Source organism: Lithobates pipiens, unplaced genomic scaffold (genome assembly GCF_037356315.1).
Source record: "Lithobates pipiens isolate NorthernLeopardFrog02 unplaced genomic scaffold, aLitPip1_a1.2 Scaffold_27, whole genome shotgun sequence".
Lineage (NCBI taxonomy): Eukaryota > Metazoa > Chordata > Amphibia > Anura > Ranidae > Lithobates > Lithobates pipiens.
This window is the reverse complement of record NW_027507788.1, coordinates 205545916-205573282: the sequence shown is the minus strand read 5'-3', so window position 1 is coordinate 205573282 and position 27367 is coordinate 205545916. Positions and strand designations below refer to the sequence as shown.

General features: G+C 42.9%; 1 protein-coding gene across 1 annotated transcript in view; it reads left to right on the top strand.

Annotated features, from left to right (window-relative positions):
• The window catches only part of ZW10 (zw10 kinetochore protein), an 82587-nt gene that overhangs the window by 30779 nt on the left and 24441 nt on the right, over positions 1-27367 (top strand). The window contains exons 5-11 of the mRNA XM_077458136.1: positions 6259-6418; positions 12124-12273; positions 12357-12548; positions 13469-13629; positions 13708-13890; positions 16605-16831; positions 19978-20049. Coding sequence (XP_077314262.1) covers positions 6259-6418; positions 12124-12273; positions 12357-12548; positions 13469-13629; positions 13708-13890; positions 16605-16831; positions 19978-20049 — 1145 coding nt within the window. The remainder of the gene's footprint in view (positions 1-6258; positions 6419-12123; positions 12274-12356; positions 12549-13468; positions 13630-13707; positions 13891-16604; positions 16832-19977; positions 20050-27367) is intronic.

Below are 27367 nucleotides of genomic sequence, written 5' to 3'. Positions count from 1 at the left end.
GCTGATCTACAGTGTCGATCAGAGGCAAGCAGTAATAGACAGAGACATCGTGTTGGAAACTCTGGAGACCTTGGGCTGGATGGTCAGTCAGGAGAAGTCCTCACTGACTCCATCTCAGTCCAAGTTATACCTAGGCTACCTGTTAGACTCGCAGGCACAGAAGGTATTCTTACCAACAGAAAAGGTAACGAAGGTCCAGAATGCGGTTGTCACCCTTCTCGAAAGAGGAGAAGCCTCTCTGAGATATATAATGAGATTGCTGGGCCTCATGACGGCCTGCATTCCGGCAGTAACCTGGGCACAACTCCATTCTCGGGAGCTTCAGTCTTTTCTACTTGCCTCATGGGGAGGAAAAAGAGAAACATTAGAGAACAGAGTGCCCATCACAGAGGAGGTATCTCGTTCTCTGCGGTGGTGGCTCGACCCACAGAATTTGTTGAATGGTCGCCCCTGGTCTCAGGTAAACCCTTTGGTCGTAACCACGGACGCCAGCGCCTGGGGTTGGGGGGCTCATCTGGGAAACCGATATTCCCAGGGGTCTTGGAACCACAGCCAAGCCAGGGAGTCTTCCAATTTCAGGGAGCTTCTGGCAGTAGGAAAAGCCCTAGACTATTTCCGAGAGGAACTGCAGGACAGGGAGGTTCAGGTCCTCTCGGACAACCTGGTCACGGTGGCATACCTAAACCACCAAGGAGGGACAAGGTCAGGTTTTTCTCCCTTTACAAGGATCAAGAAGCAGAAGGGATAGACGCTCTTGTACAAGTATGGGATTTCAGACTGGCTTATGCCTTTCCCCCATTGGTGCTCCTTCCCAGAGTCCTGCAAAAATTAACCTACTCAAGGTCAGTCCTGATACTGATAGCACCCTGGTGGCCCAAGAGAGTTTGGTTTCCCACCATTCAGAGTCTCGCGATAGCTCCCCCACTGCATCTGCCGGTGCAACGAGACCTACTCAGTCAGGGTCCAGTCTCTCACCCCGACCCGGGTCGTCTCTCTCTGACAGCATGGCTATTGAAAGGGAAATACTCCGAGACAGGGGCTGTTCGGAAAAAGTGATAGATACTCTTCTCCTCAGTAGGAAAGGCGTCACCAGAAAATTTATGCAAAGGTCTGGAAAGTCTTCTCCCACTGGTTACAGTCTAAGGAGGGGGCTCTCCAGATGATACCCACCATCCTAGACTTTCTTCAGGAGGGGGTGGACCAGGGTTTGGCAGTTAGCACCCTAAAGGTCCAGGTGGCAGCCCTGTCCGTGTTTTTTGATAGGAAGCTAGGACAGGAGCCGCTAATAAAAAGATTTTTATCGGCCAGGGAAAGGGTAGTTCCAGTTAGGTCGGTCAGTTGCCCTCCAGGGGATCTGTCCCTGGTATTAGATGCCCTAACAAGGGGGCCTTTTGAGCCGGTGGCTCAAATTTCGGTTAAGCTTTTATCATTTAAGTTGGCCTTCCTCCTGGCTATCACTACGGCCAGGAGGGTGAGTGATATACAGGCTCTGTCGATTAAAGAGCCGTTTTTGCGCATCCTAGAGGATAGGGTAATCCTCACTCAGGATCCTCTTTATTTGCCAAAGGTTGCTTCATTATTTCACAGAACACAGGAGATTATTCTCCCGTCCTTTTGCCAGAATCCTAAGAATAAGGAAGAAGAAAGATTTCTTAGATGTCAGGCGTTGTCTCCTAGTCTATTTAGAAAGGGTGAAAGACTTTAGGAGATCCAGTCATTTATTGGTCACTTTTTCAGGGAAGAAAAAGGGTCTTCAAGCATCTAAATCTACGATAGCTAGATGGGTTAGACAGACCATATCCATAGCTTATAGACAGGCAGGTAAACCAGTACCAACCCGCCTTAAGGCGCATTCAGCTAGATCCCTAGCGACCTCCTGGGCAGAGAGGGCAGGCGCCTCAATCGACCAGATCTGCAAAGCAGCAACATGGACGAGCCATAGAACATTTCTGAGGCACTACAGAGTGGAGCTGTTGTCCCCTCAGGATTTGGCATTTGGCAGGAAGGTCCTACAAGCGGTTGTCCCGCCCTAAAGGTAGGCCTGAACTTCTTGCTTATCCTCTCAGGTGTGCCGTCCTGGAAGATGACTGGAGAAAATGACCAGTTACACTTACCGGTAACGTCTTTTCTAGGAAATCTTCCAGGACGGCAGGCCTACTCCCTACCCTTGTTTTATTGGTGTGATATATTGATTCTTCACAGAATGTTCCCTCTGACACTGGTGTGGGATTTTCTTTACCATAACTGAGGGTCTGAGGGAAGGGTGGGGACTTTTAAATTCGTTGTTGATTGTGTTTCCTGTCAGGTGGACCAGTCATCTCTCAGGTGTGCCGTCCTGGAAGATTTCCTAGAAAAGACGTTACCGGTAAGTGTAACTGGTCATTTTCTGTCTTTTTTTTTTTTTTTTTTTCCAAATGACTTTCTCAAATATGAGATCTGAGAACTTTTTGATGCCCCCAATCTCATATTTAAGAGGACCTAAATTAAATTAAATCAAGTAAAATAAATAAGAAAAAAATGTTTTTGTTTTTTTTGTTAAAGCGCCCCGTCCCGATGAGCTTGCGTGCAGAAGCGAACGCATACGTGAGTAGCGCCCGCATATGAAACCGGTGGTCAAACCACACATGTGAGGTATCGCCGCAATCGGTAGAGCAACAGCAATAATTCTAACCCTAGACCTTCTCTGTAACAGAAATCATGCAACCTGTAGAATTTTTTTTTTTTTTTTTTTTTTAAACGTCATATGCAGATTTTTGAGGGTAAAAGTTTGACGCCATTCCACGAGCGGGCGCAATTTTGAAGCGTGACATGTTGGGTATCAATTTACTTGGCGTAACATTATCTTTCAGAATATAAATAAAAAATTGGACCAACATTTACTGTTGTCTTAATATAAAAGTAAAAGTGAATTTTTTCCAAAATAAGTGTGCTTGTAAGACCGCTGCACAAATACGGTGTGAAAAAAGTATTGCAAAAAAAAAAGTTTTAAACATGTAAACACCAAAATCTCAAAACAAGGCTAGTCCTTAAAGAGGAAGTAAACCCTGATGGCACAGCCCAGGAAACGGTGTTCATGCCTCAGTCAAAGATCAACTCTATAAGAGAGTTGCATGGATGGTCAGGTCAAAGGGAGATCCCTCCATTTCCCTCTGGATGAGGTTGCTAGGAATCATGGTGGCTTCATTCGAAGCAGTTTCCTATGCCCAGTTCCATTCAAGACTGTTGCAAAACAGTATCCTGTCCGCTTGGAACAAAACGATTCAAGCTTTTGACTTGCCAATGCGCCTGTCCCCAAAGGTGTGAAAGCCTCAGTTGGTGGTTACTAACTCAGAATCTGCTGAAAGGAAAATCCTTCAGACCAGTTATCTGGAAAGTGGTAACGACAGATGCCAGCCTTTCAGGCTGGGGAGCAGTACTAGGAAAGACAACTGTCCAGGGACAGTGGTCAAGAGCCAAAAGAACCTTGCCCATCAATATCCTAGAGATTCGGGCAATGCGTCTGGCTCTAAAGGCCTAGACTTTCAGGTTACGGGATTGTCCTTTCAGGATCCAATCCGACAATGCCACAGCTGTTGCCTATGTCAGTCACCAAGGGGGCACCAAGAATCTCTCAGTGCAGAGAGAGGTAAAACATATTCTAACTTGGGCAGAAAGGTATGTTCCATGCCTATCGCAGTCTTCATTCCAGGAGTAGAGATTTGGCAGGCGGACTACTTGAGTGGCCAGCAGTTATTCCCAGGGGAATGGTCTCTTCACCCTGACATTTTTCGGGTTGTTTGCCAAAGATAGGGGACTCCAAACGTAGATCTTCCAGATTCAACATGAAGTTAATCAACTTTATGTCCAGGACAAGCGATCCACTTGCATGCTGAATGGATGGACCCCGTGGGATCAGTTCTCGCTGATCTATGCATTCCCCCCTATTCAGTTGCTGCCTCGACTTCTTTGCAGGATCATGCTGGAAAGAAAGGCAGGAATTCTGGTAGCACTAGCATGGCCCAGAAGCTCATGGTATGCATAAATCGTAAAGATGCCAGAGGAGGACTCATGGTCCCTCCCACTATGGCCAGATGTGCTCTCACGGGAACCGATATTCCATCCTACCTTACGGTCTCTAAATTTAATGGCTTGGTTATTGAAACCCACATTCTGGGTCAGTTATCTCTACCCTGTTTAATGCAAGGAAGCCAGCTTCCAGAACTATATATTAAAGGGTCTGGAGGGCTTATGTTTTCTGGTGTGAATCCAAGGGTTGGCACCCTCGGAGATCTATCATAGGCAGAATTCTTGCCTTTCTACAATTAGGGGTAGAAATGAAATTGGCCTTTAGTACTATTAAAGGCCAAGTCTCGGCGGGCTTTATTGGTCTTATTTCAAAGACCACTTGCTAACCATTCTTTAGTCTGGGGTTTTATGCAAGGGGTGATGCGACTTAATCTACCAATCAAACCTCCTTTGAACCCTTGGGACTTTAACTTAATTTTGCCTCTGTTATAAAAACAGCCATTTGAACCGATACAACCTATTCCCCTAGTCCTTCTGACAAGGAAGTTGGTATTTTTTGGTTGCTATATCCTCAGCAAGGAGGGTTTTGGAATTGGCTGCTCTTTCTTGTAAAGAGCCATATTTGATTTTTCATGAGGACAGATTGGTGTTACGCCCTCATCCAGACTTTTTCCCAAAAGTGATTTCAGGTTTTCATCTGAACCAAGATATTGTCCTGCCATAGTTTATTCCAAAATCATGTTCCAGAGAAGAAAAGTCACTACATTGTATTGATGTGGTGAGAGCAGTGAAAATCTATATTTAAAGGCAACTGCTCAGATTCGTAAGACTGGTTTCTTATTTATTCTGCCAGAGGGTCCTAAGAAAGGACAGGCAGCGTCGAAATCCACTGTCGCTAAGTGGATTTGGCAAGTTTATAATTCAGACTTAAAATTTAAAGGGTGTGATTTTCCCCTTTTCAAGTTGAGGCGCACTCTACCAGGGAGGTTAAAGCTTCTTGGGCAGTGCGTCAAGCCTCCATAGCTCAGATCTGTAAGGCTGCAACTTGGTCTTCAGTACATTCATTCACAAAATTTTATCAGCTGTATGTAAGGCGGTATGAGGATATTGCCTTCGGGCGCAGTGTGCTGCAGGCAGCAGTATAGGTCCTCAAGTCTGGGGGTACCCTCCAGGTTATGTCTCCCTCCCCTCAAGTAGTATTGCTGTGGGACATCCCATTAAGTAAATACTTAAGGCCGCGTACACACGGGCAGACTGTTCGCCCAACTTTGTCCGCTGAACAGTGTTTGGGCGGACAGTCCGCTCGTGTGTGGGCTTTCAGCGGACAGTTTGACGAACAAGGTTTTTCGGAAATTCCGTAAAACTGTCCGCTGAAACCTTGTTTGAGCGAACAGTCCGCCCGTGTGTAGGCTTGTTCGACAAACTAAGTTCCGCGCATGCTCAGAAAGGCTTAACACGCCGAAAGTTATAATGCAGTGTATAGGACGTCGTATTTTTCGTCCCGTCGTACGTGCCGTTCACGTCATCGCGCACGGTTTCAGCAAACTGTTCGTTGGTCGTGTGTGGCCATGTCCGTCCATGCTAATTTTGAGCGGACTGTTTGCCGAAACTGTTTGACGGACAAAGTTGGGCGAACAGTCCCCGCGTGTGTACGCGGCCTTAGGCTCTGTGTCCCATGATGTACGATAAAGAAAATAGGATTTTTATAACAGCTTGACTGTAAAATTATTTTCTTGGAGTACATCATGGAACACAGAGGTCCCTCCCCTCTTTTTTTGAGATTGAAGTATATTGCTTTGCTACAAAAACTGATGTGCTCCTGGAAGGAGGAGTCGTTATATAGGGAGGGAACTTCCTGGATTGGGTATACAAGTGTCCATTACCTGAAGGTGGCGTATAAGCCATTAAGTAATGACTTCAGGCTCTGTGTCCCATCATGTACTCCAAGAAAAGGATTTTACAGGTAAGCTGTTATAAAAAAAATCCTATTTTTGTCTGCATTTCATGCAACTTGAGGACCATTGACTTCAATGTTAACCCTCAAAAGTTGCATGAACGTCATACTTGAATGTTATACAATGCAACAGTTGTCCATTATCACTGGTCTAAGCCAAAGTCACACCCATCCAAAGTTGCACTCTAAAGTCTACACAACTTTGGAGTTATGCAAGTGTGAATAGAGCGTTAGTTGAGTATTTTGCTCATTGGAATGGACCAGAGTCCTGTAGTGACCAGTATTGGTGTTCTCTGTAGGCACAGAGTTGTCTGAAGATACTGAAGTCTCGGAAAGGCTTTGAGCTGCAGGTGTTGAAATCTCTGGGAATAGAGCTGACTGTACAGAAGCAGAATATGTTGTATCACCTTGGAGAGGAATGGCAGAAACTGGCAGTATGGAAACTTCCACCGTCCAAAGGTAACAGTAGCCTGCACGCCGCACAGGGTTCATGTAGCGCAATACTTATAAATTTAGGTAGTGATGAGTATAGTGGACAGCAAAAATGAAGATTTGGCTCTTGACTTTCCCAATTTAGTCAGTAACAGATGAAAGAACCCTAAAGATTTTTTTATACAATGACCTATAAACAAGTAACTTTAAGCCTATCCAAACCTATGCACAAACATGTCATATTTTGCGGTTTACCAGTCCATTCCTGCAGCTTAATAACATTTTTTATTTTTTTTGTCCCCTATTGATTCATTCACCTTTTGGTGTTGATTTGTTTTAGAAACTTGTAAAATGTACATACAGTAGACCTGAATTGAGAAGCATATTTACTCTGCCATTGCGGTCCTTTCCTCTTGAATAGGAAACTCCCCTTGCTGTCACACTGATATATTGGCTTCAGTTTTCTGAATCCCCAATAGGAAAAGTAAATCGTAGCGACGAGAAGCTCAGACTTTGCATTGCATTTACATTTGCCTGCTTGTTTTCAGTGACTGAACTGAATTCAGTTACAGCCAGGTAACTAGTATTTTCAGAAGAATATAAACATTGGTAGCCTCCGTGTTTCCCTTGTACAAGTTTCCATTAAAAAAAGCACATAGACAGTTGAGCTCAAAAGTTTACATACCCTGGCAGAAATTGTGAAATTTTGCCATTTAATATTGAAAATATGACCATGCCAAAAAACTTCTTTTATTTAAGTATAGTGATCACATGAAGCCATTTAAAGCGGAGGTCCACCCTAAAGTGGACCTCCGCTCATCGGAACCCTCCCCCCCTCCGGCGCCACAATTGGCACCTTTCAGGGGGGAGGGGGGTGCAGATACCTGTACAGTACAGGTATTCTGCACCCACTTCCGGGATAGCTCTCTGCGGAAAGGGGTGTAGATTACGCCCCTTTCCGCAAGTGCCCGCCCCTTTCCGCAAGTGCCCCGCTGCCTGCTGGGAAACGCACAGATCCCAGAGGCAGTGGGGATCGTCCTTATTGCGCAGCGCGGCTCGCGCATGCGCAGTAGGGAACCGGGAAATGAAGCCGAAAGGCTCCATTTCCTGATTCCCATACCCAAGATGGCGGCAGCAGACGACATAGAGATCGGCTTCGGGTGCCGACATCGCGGGCGCGCTGGACAGGTAAGTGTCACTATTTTAAAAGTCAGCAGCTGCAGTATTTGTAGCTGCTGGCTTTAAAAAAAAAAAAAAAAACGCGGAGTCCCGGTGGACTCCCGCTTTAATATTGCATAGTTTATTTTTATTTTATTTTTTATTTTTTATTTTTTTTAAATCATAATAACAGAAATCTCCCAAATGGCCCTGATGAAACGTTTACATACCCTGGAATGTTTTTGGCCTTGTTGCAGACACAAAAGGTGCCACACACAGGTTATAAAATGGCAATTAAAGTTTAATTTCCCACATTTGTGGCTTTTTAAATCGTAATTAGTGTCTGCGTATAAATAGTCAATGAGTTTGTTAGCGCTCACTTGGATGCCCTAAGCAGGCTAGACACTGAACCATGAGGAGGTAGGAAAGAACAGTTTCATTGACCTGCTTAAGAAAGTAATGGAACTTAAAGTGGAAGTAAACTCCCCTATTGTTTTCAGCCAAGGAAGCTGCCATCTTTGCCTCTGTTTAATCTTCAACTGCTATGGTGCTGCACATGTGATTCGTTATGACACCAGCCATTGGATGGTTTGATAGTTTGGCTGAGAGCACAGCCAATGTGCAGTTAGCATTCCCGGCATGCCTTTTTTTTTTTTTTTAACTGTTTAAATCTATGGGTTTACTTCCACTTTAAAGATGGAAAGGGCTATAAAAAGATACCCAAAGCCTTGAATGCCAATCGGTACTGTTTAACCACTTCAGCCCGGACCATTTTGCTGGTCAAAGACCAGACCACTTTTTGCGATTCGGCACTGCGTCCCTTTAACTGACAATTGCGCGGTCGTGCGACGTGGCTCCCAAACAAAATTGATGTCCCTTATTTTCCCAAAAATAGAGCTTTCTTTTGGTGGTATTTGATCACCTCTGCGGTTTTTATTTTTTGTGCTATAAACAAAAATGGAGTGACAATTTTGAAAATAAATCATTATTTTTTACTTTTTGTTATAATAAATATCCCCCAAAAATATATATATAAAAAAAACTTTTTTTCCCTCAGTTTAGGCCGATACGTATTCTTCTACATATTTTTGGTAAAAAAAAATCGCAATAAGCGATTGATTGGTTTGCGCAAAAGTTATAGCGTTCAAAAATAGGGGATAGTTTTATGGCATTTTTATTAATAATTTTTTTTTTTTTTTTTTTTGTGACTGCAACATTATGGCGGACACATCGGACGTTTTTGGGAACATTGTCACTTATACAGCAATCACTGCTATATAAATGCAGTGATTCCTGTGTAAATGACACTGGCAGTGAAGGGGTTAACCAGTGGGTGGCAGTGTAGGGGTGTGTTACTAACTGTGGGGGGCTGGGCTTTCATTTGGTAAACACTGATCTCTGCTCCAATCACATGGAGCAGAGATCAGCATCACTAGTTGCTAGGCAGAACAGGGAAATGCTGTTTACAACGGCATTTCCTCGTTCAGCCGCCCCGTGAGACGATCGCCGGTATGTCCACGGCGATCAAGACCACGGGACCCGCGACCGGACTCACGGGGGTCCCGACCAGCACGCGAGGGCAGGGCGGCATTAAAGATTGGACGTACCTGTACGCCAATATGCCTGCCCGTGCCATTCTGCCGACGTACATCAGCGCACGCTGGTCGGGAACCAGTTAATCACTTATTAAGAAGTGAAAGATTTGGGGCTCTTTTGATACCAAGCCAAAGTCAGGTAGACCAAGAAATTGCAGCCACAACTGACGGAAGAATTACCCAGGATACAAAGAAAACACCTCGCAGGACAAAATACAGGCTGCTCTCCATAAAGACGGCGTGGTTGTTTTTAAAGGAGCTCGATTCAACGATACTTGAACAAAAAGAGGTGCTTGGTTGAGCTGCCTGAGGGAAGCCTTTACTGTCCCAATGCCACAAAAAAGCCCAATGAGGCATGTCAAGGTGGTGTTGGGCATATTGTAAACAGGCTTTTTTATTGAACTTGTCCAGTAAAAACTTCTTTCTGGCAACTTGACCATGCAGCTCTTTTTGTTCAAGTATCATCATATTGTGCTCCTTAAAAATAACCACACCATCTTTTTCCAGAGCAGCCTGTATTTTTCCTGAGGTTACCTGGGAGTTTTTTTTTCTCTTTTATCCTGAAAAATTCCTGTGGCAGTTGTGGCTGAAATCTTTCTTGATCTACCTGACCTTGGCTTGGCATCGAGATCCCAAAATTTTCCACTTCTTATTAAATGATTGAACAGTACTGACTGGCACATTCAAGGCTTTGAATATCTTTTTATATCCTTTTTCATCTTTGTAAAGTTTCATTACCTTGTTACGCAGGTCTTTTGACTGTTCTTTTCTGCTCCCCTTGGCTTAGTATCTAGCCTGCTTAGTGCATACATGTGAGAGCTAACAAACTCATTGACTTTTTATACACAGACACTAATTGTGATTTAAAAATCCACAAATGTGGGAAATTAACCTTTTTAGTTGCACTTTTACCTGTGTACCTTCTGTGTCTGTACCAAGACCAAACATTCCAGGGTATGTAAACTTTTCACCAGGGCCATTTGGGTGATTTCTGTTTATCATTATGATTTTAAAAGTAGACAAAAAACTGTGATAATAAATGGCTTAATAACAGAATAAAATTATTTGGATGTCAGCCTGAGCCGACCATCCCTTTTCTTATTCTGGTGCAGCTGTGCATGGTAGCCAATCGGCTACCATGCACAGCTTGGTTTTATGCAGAGCTACACCAGATTTTGCACTCTTCAGTTTTAGTAAATCAACCCCAGTATGTTCCACATTTTCTTTACTGGATGATGACATAAAACAGATTGGGGGTATTTTAAAGCAAACTTTATATATAGTGCTGATGACCAGCTATGACACTTTTATAAAAATGCATAAACCTGCTATGACACTTTTATATAAAAATGCATAAACTGTACCTCAACCTAAAACCTTCATTAACATTTATATATCTATAATAAAATATACATTTTATTGAAGGTTTTAGGTTGAGGTACAGTTTATGGATTTTTATAAAGTGTTATAGCTGGTCATAAACACTTTGGGGGTCATTTACTAAAGGAAAATCCACTTTGCACTGCAAGTGCACTTGGAAGTAAAGTCACTGTAGATCCGAGGGGGACATTGAAGGAAAATAAAAAACAGCATTTTAGCTTCCACATGATTGGAGGATAAAATCAGCAGACCTTCCACTCATTTAACCACTTTCAGACCGGACCATTTTGCTGGCTTAAGACCAGACCGCTTTTTGCGATTCGGCACTGCGTCGCTTTAACTGACAATTGCGCGGTCGTGCGACGTGGCTCCCAAACAAAATTGGTGTCCTTTTTTTCCCACAAATAGAACTTTCTTTTGGTGGTATTTGATCACCCCTGCGGTTTTTATTTTTTGCGCTATAAACAAAAATAGAGCGACAATTTTGAAAAAAAAGCATTCTTTTTGCTATAATAAATTTCCCCCAAAAATATATAAAAACACTTTTTTTTTTCCCCTCAGTTTAGGCCGATACATATTCTTCTACATATTTTAGGTAAAAAAAAAATCGCAATAAGCGATTGATTGGTTTGCGCAAAATTTATAGCATTTACAAAAAAGGGATAGTTTTATGGGATTTTTATTATTATTATTATTATTTTTTTTTTTTTACTAGTAATGGTGCCGATCAGCCATTTTTTTTTATTGTGACTGCGACATTATGGCGGACACATCGGACATTTTTGACACATTTTTGGGACCATTGGCATTAATACAGCGATCACTGCTATACAAATGCAGTGATTCCTGTGTAAATGACACTGGCAGTGAAGGGATTAACCAGAGGGTGGCAATGTAGGGGTTAAGTGTGTCCTAGGGGTGTGTTACTAACTGTGGGGGGCTGGGCTATAGCTTAGTGAACACTGATCTCTGCTCCAGTCACATGGAGCAGAGATCAGCGTCACTTGTTGCTAGGCAGAACGGGGAGATGCTGTTTACATCGGCATCTCCCTGTTCAGCCTCCCCGTGAGACGATCACGGGTATCCCCGCGGCGATCGAGTCCGGGGGTCCCGACCGGCGTGCATGCGATGGCAGGGCAGCAAATACAAATAGACCTCTATGCTAATTTGCCTGCCCGTGCCATTCTGCCGACGTAAATCATCGTGCGCCGGTTGGGAAGTGGTTAAGATCTACCCCTTAGATTTAGAGCGACTGCACTTTCAGGTGCACTTGCAGTGCAAAATGGATTTGCCTTTTGTAAATAACCCCCTTTTATGTGGAAAAAAAACATAATGCTGCAGACAGACCAGGCATACCCTTTGGCACACAGAAATGGTAGATTGCGTTATCTGCTATGTGCGCTCACTGCTGGCAAGTCCAAAGACAGGCAAATGATCTCTGTAGTAATGCAGAATCTCTGGGAGTCAAATTAAAACAAATGTACCATGTCCTTATTTGTAACTGAAAGAATATACTACCAAATGTTGCCATTTTTTTTTTTAAATATGTTGTTTTTTTTTTTTTTTAATATATATAATTCTGTGTTTTTTCTCCTGAAGATTATTCAAGTCTGGAAATGATCCTGAAGACTGAGCTGCACTTATGTGCTTTGCCATCAGCTGACGAGTCCCCTTCTGAACCAATGCTAGGGTCTGTCCTTCAGGCTTTGGCCATCCTAGGAGAGCTAAACACCAAACTGAAGTTCTTCAGTAAGACCAGGACAACTTTCACTAAGACAGATCTATTCTGCATAATACTTTTCTGTAAATCAATTATTCCTTTTCTATTACAGGCCAGCTACTGCTGAATTATATCCTAAAGCCTTTGGTAAAATATCCATCCCTTCACGTTCTGGTGGAGCCTCAACCTCAGGGAGTAATACTTCGTTTTGAAAGCACTAAAACAGAGTTGGACCATCCAACTCCATCTCAGGTGTTCATGAAGCTGATGCTGGTCCTGGAGTTACTACACAAGCACTTACTGGGTATGGCTACCTCATTTTGAGTTGTTAGAGAGGTAAATCTGCCTTATGAAGGGGGTCCATGCAGGCTATAAAATCCAGGGTTGTTAGAGAGGCGTAATTTATTTATCGATAGGCCTTTGGTTTTATAGTTTGCTTGAAGATCTTGCTACAATGTACTGGGATCTGCAACCAATGTTCTTGTCCATACAGTATATGCCCCCTTTATAGACGTCTGAGGGAAAATGATGCACAAGCATGCGACGGGTCATTGAAGTTGATTGCACCAAAATGTGGAGGATCATGAACTCCGAGGCATGTGCAGTACAAATTACTACAGCATTTTCTCAGTTTGTATGGGATCCCTCCTAATAACTATTGCTTTTATCAGGCAATTTGTGGTACTCAAATTGCTACGTTATCCTGTGCATTAGCCCTTGTACATACGGTCGCACATTCCGACGGAAAATGTCCGATCGGACCGTGTTGTCGGATAATCCGACTGTGTGTGGGCTCCATCGGACTGTTTCCGCCTGAATATCCGACCGACAACGTTTTAGAGCTGGGCTATAAAACTTTCCGACAACATGATCTGATCGGAATTTGTCTGATTGTGTGTAGAGAATTCCGATGGGACAAAGTGCCACGCATGCTCAGATCAAATTCCTAGACCAAAGCTATTGGCTACTAGCCAGAACGTAGTCCCGTCGTTAACAAAATAACGTCATCACGTTATGTACAATCAGATTTTCCGACAACTTTGTCCGACCGTGTGACCAGTTTCGGACAAAATCAAACGGATTTTGTTGTCGGAATGTTCGACCGTGTGTACAAGGGCTTAGACTTTATTCTCTGTTTTTATTGTGCAATTGAGTCGTCTTGAATCTATTTCGCAGTGGAGTAGTGACTCCTTGGGATGAATTATTTCTGTGTATTTCCTCCAGATGTCCCTGTAGAAAGCCAGAAAGTCCAGGAGGGGAATAAAGTGGTTCTAGCCGAGGTTCTTGGTGATCTGATCTGGGAGGAGATTTCTGAAGCCATCATTAAAGACTGTCTGGTATACTCCATACCTACCAACAGCAAGAAGCTTGAACAGTATGAAGAGGTATGTATGTTATATTTAGCAAATTAATATCTATTGTCTAGTGTCAGCAGAAGGCTTTAATTTATTTTTTTTATTCAGGTTATAAAGGCTACAGAAGATTTTGAAAATGCTCTCAAAGGTATGAGATATCTGAAGGGCGATGCAACAGAGCTGCTGAAATATGCCCGGAATGTCAATGCTCACTTTGCAAGCAAAAAATGCCAAGATGTGATTGTGACCGCAAGAAACCTCATGACCTCTGAGATACACAACACTGTGAAGGTGAGATGTACACTTGTAATATTCCTTTGTTTTCAATAGCTATAAAGTAAATCGAAGCTTAAAGTCGTTCTAAAGGCTCAAGGTTTTTTACCTTCATGCATTTTTTTTTTAACTTTACATTTTTATTATTATCAAGAAATAAGTAAAAACAGTATATTGCCAAATGGGCATACCCTGGCATGAAACATATATTCGAGATAGAATACAGACAAACACAGGTGTGTAGGAATGAGTACATGCCAGAGAGGATTTGTCAGATTCTTATCCCTATGCATGGCCTCTAGAAAGAGAGGCAAACACAAGAACATAAAAAAAAAAGAGAAAAAAACAGTAAGGTATAACAGGATATTGTACCAATCGTTTGCTGTGGGCAATAACGGAGTGGGGGAGAAGAAGGGAGTTAGATCAATACATAAGCAATATTCAGGTAGTATACAGTACAACAAAGTTTACTCTCAGCTGACATATGATTACAGAGAAACAACAAGAGAGGTAACCGGGATTGGTTAATTTAGTGGGCTGCTTCTTGGATCCACTGCCCACATTTCCCAGGCTATATGGAAATTCTGAGTTTTTTGGTTCACTTTGGAGAAAGCATATTCTAGTTGAAAGTGAGCGTTGAGCAGTACCAGAGCTTCTTTCAAGGACCTTCATGCATTTAATGCACTCACTCTAACGAACGCGATGATACCTCACATGTGTGGTTTGAACACTGTTTACATATATGGGTCCGACTTGCATATGCGGTCCCTTCTGTGTGTGAGCTAAGGAATGGCTAAGGGACGGGGTGCTTTCATTTTGAACTTATTTTTATACTCTTTTTTTTATTTTTTATTTTTTTTTACACTGTCCCTTAAAAAAAAAAAATGTTTTCATCACTGTTATTCCTATTAAATGGCACTCCTGCGCAAATCAGCATAGCTGTATGGTGGGCACTTTAAGAATTGTAGGGGGCGCACGAGCTGCATCCCTAAGGAGCTGATGCGCGTGCCCGGCGCCCTCGATCTCCGCTGGGCACCAGTGATCTCTCCTGACAGAGCGAGAACGGGGATGTGTGTGTGTGTGTGTGTGTGTGTGTGTGTGTGTGTGTGTGTGTAAATACACAGATCCATATGCTGTCAGGGGAGAGGACACAGATTGTGTGTTCCTAGTGTATAGGTACAACGATCAGTCTCCCCAAGTCAGTCCCACCCCCCCCAACAGTTAGAACACACAGTAAGGGAACACGTTTAACCCCTTGACCGCCCCTTTATACAGTAATCGGTGCATTTTTATAGCATTGATCGCTGTATAAATGTCAATGGTCCCAAAAATGTGTCAAAAGTGTCCGATCTGTCTGCCGCAATGTCGCAGTCCCGATTAAAAATGGAAGATCGCCGCCATTGCTAGTAAAAATTAAAAATGCCGTAAATCTATCCCCTATTTTGTAGACGCTATAACTTTTGTGCAAACTAATCAACATAAACTTCTTGCAATATTTTTTTTTTTTTTTTTACTAAAAATGTGTAGAAGAATATATAATGGCCTAAACTGATGAAGTTTTTTTGTTTTTTTTTTTATTTTTGTTTTTTACATTTTGGGATATTTATTATAGCAAAAAGTAAAAAATATTGTGTCCCCCCCCCCCAAAAAAAAAAAATTGTCCTTTTGTTTATATCTCAAAAAATAAAAACCACAGAGGTGATCAAATGCCGCCAACAGAAATCTCTGTTTGTGGGAAAAATAGGACATAAATTATGTTTGGGTACAACGTTGCAATTGTCAGTTAAAGCGACGCAGTGCCATATCACAAAAAATGGCTTGTTCAGGAAGGGGGGTAAATCCTTCTGGGGTTGAAGTGGTTAAATCCCTGTATTCATTCTGTTTTGAGACTTAAACAGCCCTTCAAATGGGGCAGTGCCAAATTGGTGCCCTTTTTATTTCTATCCTCGGTTCATCCTGGTCACTTCTCTTCCTAAACCTGCGAATGGACAGTAGGAGCAACAGCAAAGTGATCAGCTAATCCCCCTTCTCCCCCTTCTCCCCCTGCTCACTCTGCTCTCTCCTCTTGTCAGCATTTTTTTTGTCAACACAACTATTCCTTTCCCAGATTTATTCTGGGTTTGCAACAGTGATATCAGATGCTCTAGATTACATTTGTGCTTAATTGCATGAGTGTTGTCCTCTCCAACCCGACCTGATCTTATATAAACATTATGCTAACAATTTACACCAATCCAGTTTTTTTTTCCTTCTTCCCAGTGTAGCATTGATGGGAGAATTAGGCTCTCCACAGTAAAAGAAATATTTACTTTGAGGTTTACCATTACTCTGTTACATAAAAATCACACATCCTCGGGGGTACTGTCTGGTAATTTTTTCCACAATGGGGGATCCTGACTTGAGCAGGCCTCCTTGTCTGGACTTTGTGGAAGTTCTTTCTGCAGCAGAGAAAAGGTAGTTGGGGCTCTTTGCTTGATGATGCTGGGTATTAAACCTTGTTTGCATTGTTTCCATTAGACCCTGCCATGAACTGGTTCTTAACTGATAGTTTCTGGACTGAGTGTCCAGATGGGTGGTCTGGCCTGACAACCACTTTTTAGACATAAAGGTCTCATCCCCTTGATGTTAGGGGTGCAGTTTTTTTTTTTGTTTGTTTAAATGGTTTTCAATGGAGACTTCTAGATTGAAATGTATTTTTACCAAGTGCTTTTTTTTTTTTTCTAAATTTTTAGATTACGCCAGACTCCAAAGTAACACTGCCAAAACTCCAAAGCCCTGGTGGAGAGAAGGTGAAGATACAGAAGAGCCCTTCACATGAACCGTCGGCTCTAGAAAATGAGTTCAAGCTTAGCCAACACACCTTCTCTTTGCCTACCTGCAGGATCAGCGAGTCTGTTCAAAAACTGATCCAGCTCGCTTACCAGACCCTCTCTGAAGCCACTACCAGTAATCCACCTTGGTAAGGCGGCAAAGCATGCAATCTAGCCTCTGGCCTCAGCTTGCAAACATTAATAAAATAAGCTTATTTGTTACATACAACTAAAAGATTAAACTAAAACTAAATTGGGCTTGTCCATGATTTATAAATATATGCAGTTTTAACACCGAATACGCCTATTAACTATGTGGTGAAATTGGCTCTGGACATAGTCAGAGGAAAAGGAATTTTTGTTTGCTTGTACAGTGCCTTGCGAAAGTATTCGGCCCCCTTGAACTTTTCAACCTTTTGCCACATTTCAGGCTTCAAACATAACACAACACATACATTTTAATTTTTTGTGAAGAATCACCAACAAGTGGGACACAATTGTGAAGTGGAACGAAATCTATTGGATAATTTAAACTTTTTTAGCAAATAAAAAACTGAAAAGTGGTGCGTGCAAAATTATTCGGCCCCTTTACTTTCAGTGCAGCAAACTCACTCCAGAAGTTCAGCGAGGATCTCTGAATGATCCAATGTTGTCCTAAATGACTGATGGTGATAAATAGAATCCACCTGTGTGTAATCAAGTCTCTGTATAAATGCACCTGCTCTGTGATAGTCTCAGGGTTCTGTTGAAAGCGCAGAGAGCATCATGGAGACCAAGGAACACACCAGGCAGGTCCGTAATACTGTTGTGGAGAAGTTTAAAACCGGATTTGGATACAAAAAGATTTCCCAAGCTTTAAACATCCCAAGGAGCACTGTGCAAGCGATCATTTTGAAATGGAAGGAGTATCAGACCACTGCAAATCCACCAAGACCTGGCCGTCCCTCTAAACTTTCAGCTCAGACAAGGAGAAGACTGATCAGAGATGCAGCCAAGAGGCCCATGATCACTCTGGATGAACTGCAGAGAACTACAGCTGAAGTGGGAGAGTCTGTCCATAGGACAACAATCAGTCGTACACTGCACAAATCTGGCCTTTATGGAAGAGTGGCAAGAAGAAAGCCATTTCTCAAAGATATCAATAAAAAGTCTCGTCTAAAGTTTGCCACAAGCCACCTGGGAGACGCACCAAACATGTGGAAGAAGGTGCTCTGGTCAGATGAAACCAAAATCAAACTTTTTGCCCACAATGCAAAACGATATGTTTGGCGTAAAAGCAACACAGCTCATCACCCTCAACACACCATCCCCACTGTCAAACATGGTGGTGGCAGCATCATGATTTGGGCCTGCTTTTCTTCAGCAGAGACAGGGAAGATGGTTAAAATTGAGGGGAAGATGGATGCAGCCAAATACAGGACCATTCTGGATGAAAACCTGTTGGAGTCTGCAAAAGACCTGAAACTGGGACGGAGATTTATCTTCCAACAAGACAATGATCCCAAACATACAGCAAAATCTACAAAGGAATGGTTCACAAATAAACGTATCCAGGTGTTAGAATGGCCAAGTCAAAGTCCAGACCTGAATCCAATCGAGAATCTGTGGAAAGAGCTGAAAACTGCTGTTCACAAACGCTCTCCATCCAACCTCACTGAGCTCGAGCTGTTTTACAAGGAAGAATGGGCAAGAATTTCAGTCTCTCGATGTGCAAAACTGATAGAGACATACCCCAAGCGACTTGCAGCTGTAATCGCAGCAAAAGGTGGCTCTACAAAGTATTAACGCAAGGGGACCGAATAATTTTGCACGCCCCACTTTTCATTTTTTTATTAGTTAAAAAAAGTTTCAAAAATCCAATAGATTTCGTTCCACTTCACAATTGTGTCCCACTTGTTGGTGATTCTTCACAAAAAATAAAAATGTTATATCTTTATGTTTGAAGCCTGAAATGTGGCAAAAGGTTGAAAAGTTCAAGGGGGCCGAATACTTTCGCAAGGCACTGTATATTCTTTCAAATGCCATACAGTAATTTTTCTTGTATGAACATGTCAAGAGGGTTTACTCCTATATGTTTCAAATGTCATATAATTCCCACAAAACAATCTTAATTGTCTATCTGTCCATTTCAATAAGTCATTTTTATTGCCTGAATGTATTGGGTTGAAAGAGAAAAATGTAACCCAGTGGCAGAAACCATAACCTCTAATGCCACGTACACACGACAGGACTTTTTGACAGCAGAGGTCTGACGGAACGAGACCGTTGGACAATTTGATCGTGTGTGGGCTACATCGGACCTTTGCTTGCCAAAAATCCGGTGGACTTTATAAATAAAAAATGTTTTAAATTTTCCCACCGGAACTCCGCCGGACCGAGAAATCCGCTCGTGTGTATGCTAGTCCAACAGACAAAAACCGACGCTAGGGCAGCTATTGGCTATGAACTTCCTTATTTTAGTCCGGTCGTACGTAATCGCGTTCGAATCCGTTGGACTTTGGTGTGATTGTGTGTGGCCAAGTCTGTTCATTCGGAAACTAAGTCGGAACTCCGCCAAAAGTCCGTTGGAAAGACTGTCGGACCTAGTCCATCGAAAAGTCCGCTTGTGTGTACGCGGCATTAGATATCCTTGTACTAGTCTTTTTTTTTTTCTACTTTTTTCTTAATTTTTGTAAGACTGTCAGTAATTAATGATGATTAATTATGTTAAATGGTAACTTTGCATTTTCGGGAATATAGTACGTTTCCTTTTTTTTTTTTTTTTTTTATTTACACTTAGAAAACCATCAAATCCTCCATTTTGGTCAAGGGTGCCCACACTTTTGCTTTCACTCTCGTTATATTCTTGCATGAATATCAATTTCTGTTAAAGGAAATCTGTCATGATAGAAATATAGGAGGTGCCATTGCTGCTTTCCTTCTGAACACGTTAGTTCCCTGGCTCTTATGCTGTCCCTTTTTGGCTTCAATACTTACTGTACGCAAGAAGAGTATATGGAGTTCATGTGCTATATGTGTTTTGTTGGTCTGTGATTCAATGAAGATGGGCAACTAGTGTTTTCAGACCGGGAACCAGCAATGGTAATATTTATCTCCTTACAAGTGTTCTTTAAATCTAACTGGCCTACCTCCTTTTGAAAGCAGCAGCCTATATGACCCATGATGACAACATTGAGACTTTGGACAACCCTTGTACTTTTCTTGCTTTTTTTTGCCAAGAGATACCTGTGCATGTTTTTATGCTTATGTTTAGTAGTTGTAATTTATTTTCTCCACCACCTTCCCTTCTTTCCAGCTCCATCCAGCTATTCTACACTGTCAGAAACATTTTTCATCTGTTCTATGATGTTGTCCCAACGTATCACAAGTGAGTGTTCCAGCATCCTCATGAACCTCATGGCTTGAAATGTTTGCATGAACTGTGCTGATTTTTGTGTATATGCGCCATGCTTTTTTTCTTCCTTCTTTTTTTTTTTTTTTTTAATTTTTTTCTTTTTTTTTTTTTTTTCTTTTCTTTTTTTTTTTTTCTTTCTTTTTTTTTTTTTTTTCCTGCTTACATTTGCAGCAGCATTTCCCAGTGCCACTGAAGGTCTTGATTTCAAGGAAGGAGGTGGGGTACTGGCAATATTTCAAAAGAAGCATACAAATGGCCTATGTTTGAGACCAGCACTAAAACCTATAATGGGGAGAGTATATAAAAGTAGGGTTAGCGCAAAACTGGGAAAATCTGCAATTTAGCATTTTGTAAATAATTTTATATAATTTTTTTATTTTTTTATTTTATAAATCATCTTGTCACTCACTTTTTTTTTTTTTTTACAAATCTTGCATGTTGAAAATATGTTTTCAGTTTCTTTAAAAAATACATTTTAAGTCAGTAGTCCTTTTCACTACAGGTTTTAAAAATATCTTCAGAACTGCTGCACAAAGCTGAAGACTGGTTTAGAGATAATTGTATATGAAAGGGACTCTAAATAGAGGCGAAACCCCATGGTCATAAAATCACAACTCAAAACGGCGCTTTGATGGTGATACTATCCGCAATGGAAAAATTATATAACAAAAAAGCTGCAGCTCAGCTGCGAGATATCTTCCAAAGAACAAATTCCAATGCATCAAAAAAAGCCGCTGTATAAACGGTGCTAATTAAAACATATGTATATCAAAATTATTCCAAGTGTAAATTGAGTGATACAATGATAGTGAAAATATCATACAATCAATTTTTTAACATCTGTGAACAACAAACAACATTGCAAAAGTGCATAAAAGATGATGTAATGTTTTTAGGCTTAGAAGTGATCCTTTTCACAAATTGAATTTCTGTAAGAAGTAGTGAGCATCCATCAGCATTCAGGTCTCCCAAATTGTGACACCGCCACCTCAGTAAAAATGCAGGCTTTCCAAATTCAGTGGACCCTGTAAAAAAAAGAAGTCAAATTGGCAAGCGGCCACACACCCTGGCCTGGCTAATTCCAAGGCTCTTCTACAGGATCCACTCAAAGAAAAGCCTAAGGACTGTATTGCTCATCTCAATGGTGTCCTGATATGACCATATTTAAACATGAAAGGCGAAGCTCCACATAGTGTAAAATCCTTCTAAATGTTTTATTAAAAGTAAAGGTTGCACTTACAGCAAGAGGTACCATAAATCACAGATAAAAAAACACGGCCAGCTAACAGCAAAGAAGTCCTACACTTCCTGGAACACGCAATGATGTCAGCACGTCGCTCCACCATACGTGTTTCATGATGCACGACGAAGTTACGACCCACGTAGGGTGGAGTGACATGCTGACGTCCTCGCGTGTTCCAGGAAGTGTGGGATGCTTCTTTGCTGTTGTGTGCTGTATCACTGATCTTTATTCAGTTGTGTGCATTGTCCTATAGACAACACCACCACACACCTACCTACCTACCTACCTTCCTGTTAGGAGAAGCACCAGTGAATGGCAAAACCACACCTTTTGGGAACAAATGGTTGGATACGATTTTTTCAGGCCATTTGAGGGGTGCGGAGGGGACATCGGATAACACAAGGCATATTTCATCTGGTTTCTAATGAACTAGTTAAAACTTGCTCTGTGTGTGGCCCTACTGCCACCCTCCTGCCTGACCCAAGCAAATTGGCTGAACAGTGCTTGCATTCAATCCTATACTGGCACAGTTTGGGTATTTTGACAGCCAGTGGTGCCAGCTGTGAGAATGCATTAAAGCGGGACTGCACTGCGGAAAAAAAATATTAAAAGCCAGCAGCTACAAATACTGCAGCTGCTGACTTTTAATAAATGGACACTCACCTGTCCCGGGGTCCAGCGATGCAGAGGCCGATCGATCTCTCAGCTGCTGCCGCCACCATTCTAGGTGAGGGAATCAGGAAGTGAAGCGAAGCGGCTTGACTTCGCGGTTCCCTACTGCGCACGCGCGAGTCGCGCAGCGCAGTAGGAATTGTCCGCGCTGTCTCTGGGACCCGTGTGTGTCCCAGCAGACAGTGCGGCAGGACAGGAAGAGGCATAGACTCCCACGGGAGTCTATGCCCGGAAGTGGGTGTAAATACCTGTCTTTGACAGGTATCTGCACCCCCCCCCCCCCCCCCCCCCTGAAAGGTGCCAATTGTGACACCGGAGGGGGGGAGGGTTCCGATCAGCGGAAGTTCCACTTTAGGGTACAACCCCACTTTAACTGCAGCGGAAACGATTGTGCGTCCACTCTATATAGTGTGCACAGAGGAATCGGCCTGCAGGCTGAATGGGAAAAAAAATCAATTTGCATGGATAGCTGTAGGCGTGGTTCACACTATTGCAAATTGGATGTGGGTTTCTCTGTATCCAATTTGCGTATGAGGAGATTGTGACCGTCTCTCTATGAAGCCTGTTCACACATCTCCACAGTGGCTCCGGTTCGAATTGCACAAGAACCCCTGTGTGTCTTTTATGGTAAGAATCACAGAGGCGAGGGAGAGACAGCAACACAGGGCTGAAGTTCAAGTAGTTTTTAACAGTGATGTCGACAAAGGCACATCCAAACGCCCTGCCTATATAGTATAGAAAGGCCGGAGCTAGACGGATCAGAAGATAAAGTGCCTTGCAGATGAAGTTCAGCCCTGGTGTGCAGCGTCAGATTGTCTTCCTCTGGGTTAAGTTGCCAACTATTTATGTTTATACCCATTGTAAAGGATTGGGACTCATTGAGCTACAAGTCTGCACTGTAAAGCCTAGTACACATGGGCTGAATGTTGGGCAACATCGGCCCATTTAATAAAAAAACAGCCAACATTCGGCCACGTGTATGGCAGCCGGTCCGACAGAAGCTGGCCAAACATGCTGGAAAATTGGTGGCCAACCGGCTCCGCATCTGCACTCTCAGCCAATGACTGAGTGCGCTGACTGTCATGTTCTGGTGAGGGAGGGGCATTTCTCTGTCAGAACACAATAGATCAGCAGGGTAGATTGCTGTACTGACATTGAGTTCTTAGTAGAGCTGTCAGTTTTTTTTTCTTTTTGTTCAGTGAAAGAAAAAAAAAAATAGTGGCGTGTACTAGGCTTTGGCTGAGGTTGTTGCAGGTCTCCAACAGGCCTGACAAGTTTGGCAGTGTAGGATCATCAAGCTATTTACTTAAAATTACAATTTTGTTGAGCAAAAAAAAAAAAGCCCTTTCACTGGTACATGCTAGTATTTTAGGAAATGTAAGTGCAGAAAATTAGTGCCTTTCCATGTTTACAAGAAACTGTCGTCTGCCTTCCAGTGTCCTTTTTGAGAAATAGGAGGGTCTTTGTTTTGAGCATTGGAGACCTTGTTAGTCTTGTGAGTCACATACATCTGCCGCACCGAGCAGCAGGTTCAGTAATGCAGCTTCTTGTGTCACCTATCTGCTTCCAGCCTGCTTGAACAAGGAATCTGCACCCATCTATTTTTTTCAGTAAGGAGGGGGATCGCTGTAAGGCTAAAGCTGGCCACACACGGAGCGACTTTCAGTTAGGGTTCTGTTTTATCTCATGAACTGGCTTAAATTCACTCATTGGGGTTGATTTACTAAAGGCAAAACCACTCTGCACTACAAGTGCACTTGGAAGTGCAGTCGCTGTATATCTGAGGGGAAGATCTGAAATCAGGGGAAGCTCTGCTGATATTCTCATCCAATCATGTGCAAGCAAGAATGCTTTTTTTTATTTTCCTTGCATGTCCCCCCAAATCTACAGCGACTGCATGTCCAAATGCACTAATAGTTCAAAGTGGAGTTGCTTTTAGTAAATAACCCCCAATGTGTTATTAAAGATGCTGGATGGAAAATTTGTCAGCCAAACCGCATTTGCATCCAACCAGATGTAAGCATTGTCTGGGCATTTCCTTCATCTGTGCTGTTTAGCGTGGATGGGGGAACGTGTAATGTCGTATACACACAACCGGACTTTTCAACAGCAAAGTGAAGCGAATCCATCAAACAATTCGATCGTGTGTGGGCTTCATAGGACCTTTTCTGTCAAAAAATCTGATGGACTTTAGAAATAGAACATGTTTCCAATCTTTCCGCCAGGGCATCTATTGGCTACTGGCTATTGAACTTCCTTTATCTAGTCCCGTCATACGTCATTGCGTTAAGACCCCTTTCACACCACACCGCCCATAGCGTCGGTGGTAAAACGCCGCTATTTTTTTTATTTTCAAACAATTTTATTGTAATATAACGCATTGACAAGCAAAGATATCAACCATTGTACAAAATTTGTAGAGAGTTGATGAACAAATAAGCAAGTAATGCCTGAGTACACAAAACAACTTAAATTACTAGTATAAACAACATGTGGACCTGGCATACAACTGCTGCATACTATGTATTCTTTATAGCTAGATCCAGTAGGTCCGGGGGCATCCCGTCCCCTCCCAACACTCCCATGGGCAGAGCCGAGAGGGGGCGCCATGCTCAACCACAGTAGAATAAAATGTGAATAGCACGTAGTCCCAAAGTAATATTAAAGGAGGAAAAAAAAAAGAACAAACAGGGTAGGAAAAGAAGTCAGTTGAAATGACTGAGTCAGATAACAGAACTGCAGGAGAATCACAGCAAACTTACATATAATATATCAAGATTAGTACATTAAACCAGTGACTTTCACTGCCGGCTCTACCTGGTCTGAGGGTGTAAGATTATGTGTTACCCAAGCTGAACGCAGCTCGGGTGTGTTAACCAGGGAGACCACTGTTTGTTGAATCTAGATTCTGTCATGTTTACTCTAGAGAGGAGAAATTCCATGCGACAATGAGTATTGAGTGTGTTGAGAAGTTCAGGTAGTGTTGGTGGGAGAGGGTTTTTCCACGCACGTGCTATAAGCAGGCGCGCAGAGATTAGTACATGGTGCACCATAGGTAGACTGGTAGGAGGCCAATATTGGGTATCCAGACCAAATAGAGCCATACGTGAAGTCAGCTGGTAGTGAGATTTGGTCAGTGTCTGAACCAGAGAGGAAACTTGTAGCCAGAAGGGCCCAATAACCGGGCAGCTCCACCAGATGTGTAATAAGTCTCCAGTGGAGTTGCAATTCCTCCAGCACTTCGGAGAGTGTGTGGGAAAAATGGTCGCCAGCTTTTGCGGTGTGTAGTACCACCTATGAAACAGTTTCATGACCGTTTCCCAGTGCGTTATATTTTTGGAGACGACTGATGGAGTTCGTAGTGCACGATGCCAGTCCTCCAAAGGGAAGGAGCAGTGAAACAGGGATTCCCAGTAAAGAATGTTTGAGGATTTTGAGGATGTAGCAGGATTGGAGAGGAGTTTGTAGATGAAGGATATGCCCTTCGAGATAGCGAGAGGACGATTATAAAGGCGGAGAAGGTCCCTGGAGATGGGGTCTGTAGATGTCAAGCTTTGGGAGATTATATGCCTAAGCCTTAAGTAGATGTAAAAGTCCTTATGCGAAAGACTAAATTCCGAGATCAGTTGTTGAAAGCTTTTTAGATCTGTATCCATCAACAGAGCTCCAATTGTTTTGATTCCTGCAGCATGCCAATGCTTAATTGGAAGGTCTGGAGAAAGAAGTTGTAGTGCTAGTAAGGGTAGATTTTTAAGTGCGTCTCTGTGTAGACCATGATGATCTTTGCATATTGCACTCCATTGAACCAAGCAGGCACGTACAGTTGGAAGGATGGAACGTTCGATAGGGAGAGACAGCCAAATTGCCGCTAGGGTCAGTTGTGGATCGGCCGGGAGAGTTGCAGCCTCGATTTGGTGCCACCTTGTGTTGGGATCTTGTGACCACAGTTGTCTCCCTTGATCCAGAATGACTGCCTTATAGTATTTTCTAATATCTGGAGATCCCATCCCTCCTAAGGAAGAGGGAGTGCACAGGACAGTGGATTTTAGGCGAGGTTTACGACCTGCCCATATGAACGAGTCCATTGTACGCTGAAGTTTGGTTAGGTCTGCCGAGAGAATTGGAAGCGGAAGAGTTCGAAAGAAATAAAGTACATGCGGTAGAAGAAACATTTTGGCTAATGCTATCCTACCAACCCAAGAAGCTTTCAAGGCGGACATGTTAGAAGTTAGGTTGTTCAGTTTCAGAAGTAAGGAGGCAAGGTTAGTTCTTAGTAACACCGAGGAGGGAGAGACTAGTTGAATACCCAAATATTGTAAAGAGGAGCCGGGGGCCCAGGAGAAGGGTGATATTTTAGTGATTTCTGCTTTGAGCGCTGGAGAAATCTCCATGCCAAGCATGGCAGATTTCGAGTGGTTCAATTTGTATAGGGATGCTTTACTAAAATTATGTAGAATGTCAGTCAGGATAGGCAGGGATTTAACAGGGTCCGAGACAGCTATGATAACATCATCCGCATAAAGCCCTATCTTGTGACAGGTGTCTCTCACATTGATACCAGATATATGGAGATGTGTGCGGATGGATTGCGCCAAAGGCTCCATGACTAGTGCAAAGATCAAAGGCGACAGTGGGCAGCCCTGACGAGTACCATTAGTGATTCTAAGGGGATCTGAGAGAATGCCTGAAGTGCGGATTCTCGCAGTAGGGGAGGTATATAGACCTAAGATTGCTCTTAAAAACTCGCCTTCTATGCCAAATTTCTTCAGGACTGCCTTGAGGTAACCCCAATGAACCCTGTCGAACGCCTTCTCCGCATCTAGTGATATCAGCAGAGAAGGCGTTCGACTGTGCTCTGCCCAATGGATGAGATCTACAAACCTGCGAGTCCCATCAGAGGCCTGACGGTGGGGAATGAAGCCCACCTGGTCCGGGTGTATGAGGGCAGTCATATGTTGCGAAAGTCGGGTGGCCAGAAGCTTGGCATACATTTTCAAGTCAGTGTTAAGTAATGAAATAGGGCGGTAATTCGCTGGGTCGTGTGGGTCCTTCCCAGGTTTGTGTATGGTAGTAATGGTCGCTTCCAGGGACTCTGTAGGGATCTCCCCTGTGGTCAGCATGTGGTTAAAGGAGCTGCATAAATGAGGGGTCAATGCCTCTATGAATGTCTTGTAATATTCGTTTCCAAAACCGTCTGGTCCTGGGGCCTTGTGAAGGGGGAGACTTTTAATTGCGTTTTCAATTTCAGGGGGGGAGAAAGGTAAGGCTAGATCAGCAGCTTGAGAAGGGGACAGGGAAGGGAGATCGACACTAGAGAGGAACGTATTGATAGCCGCTTCAGTGGGCTGAGTCTCAGTCAGGGAGTCTTTTAAGTTG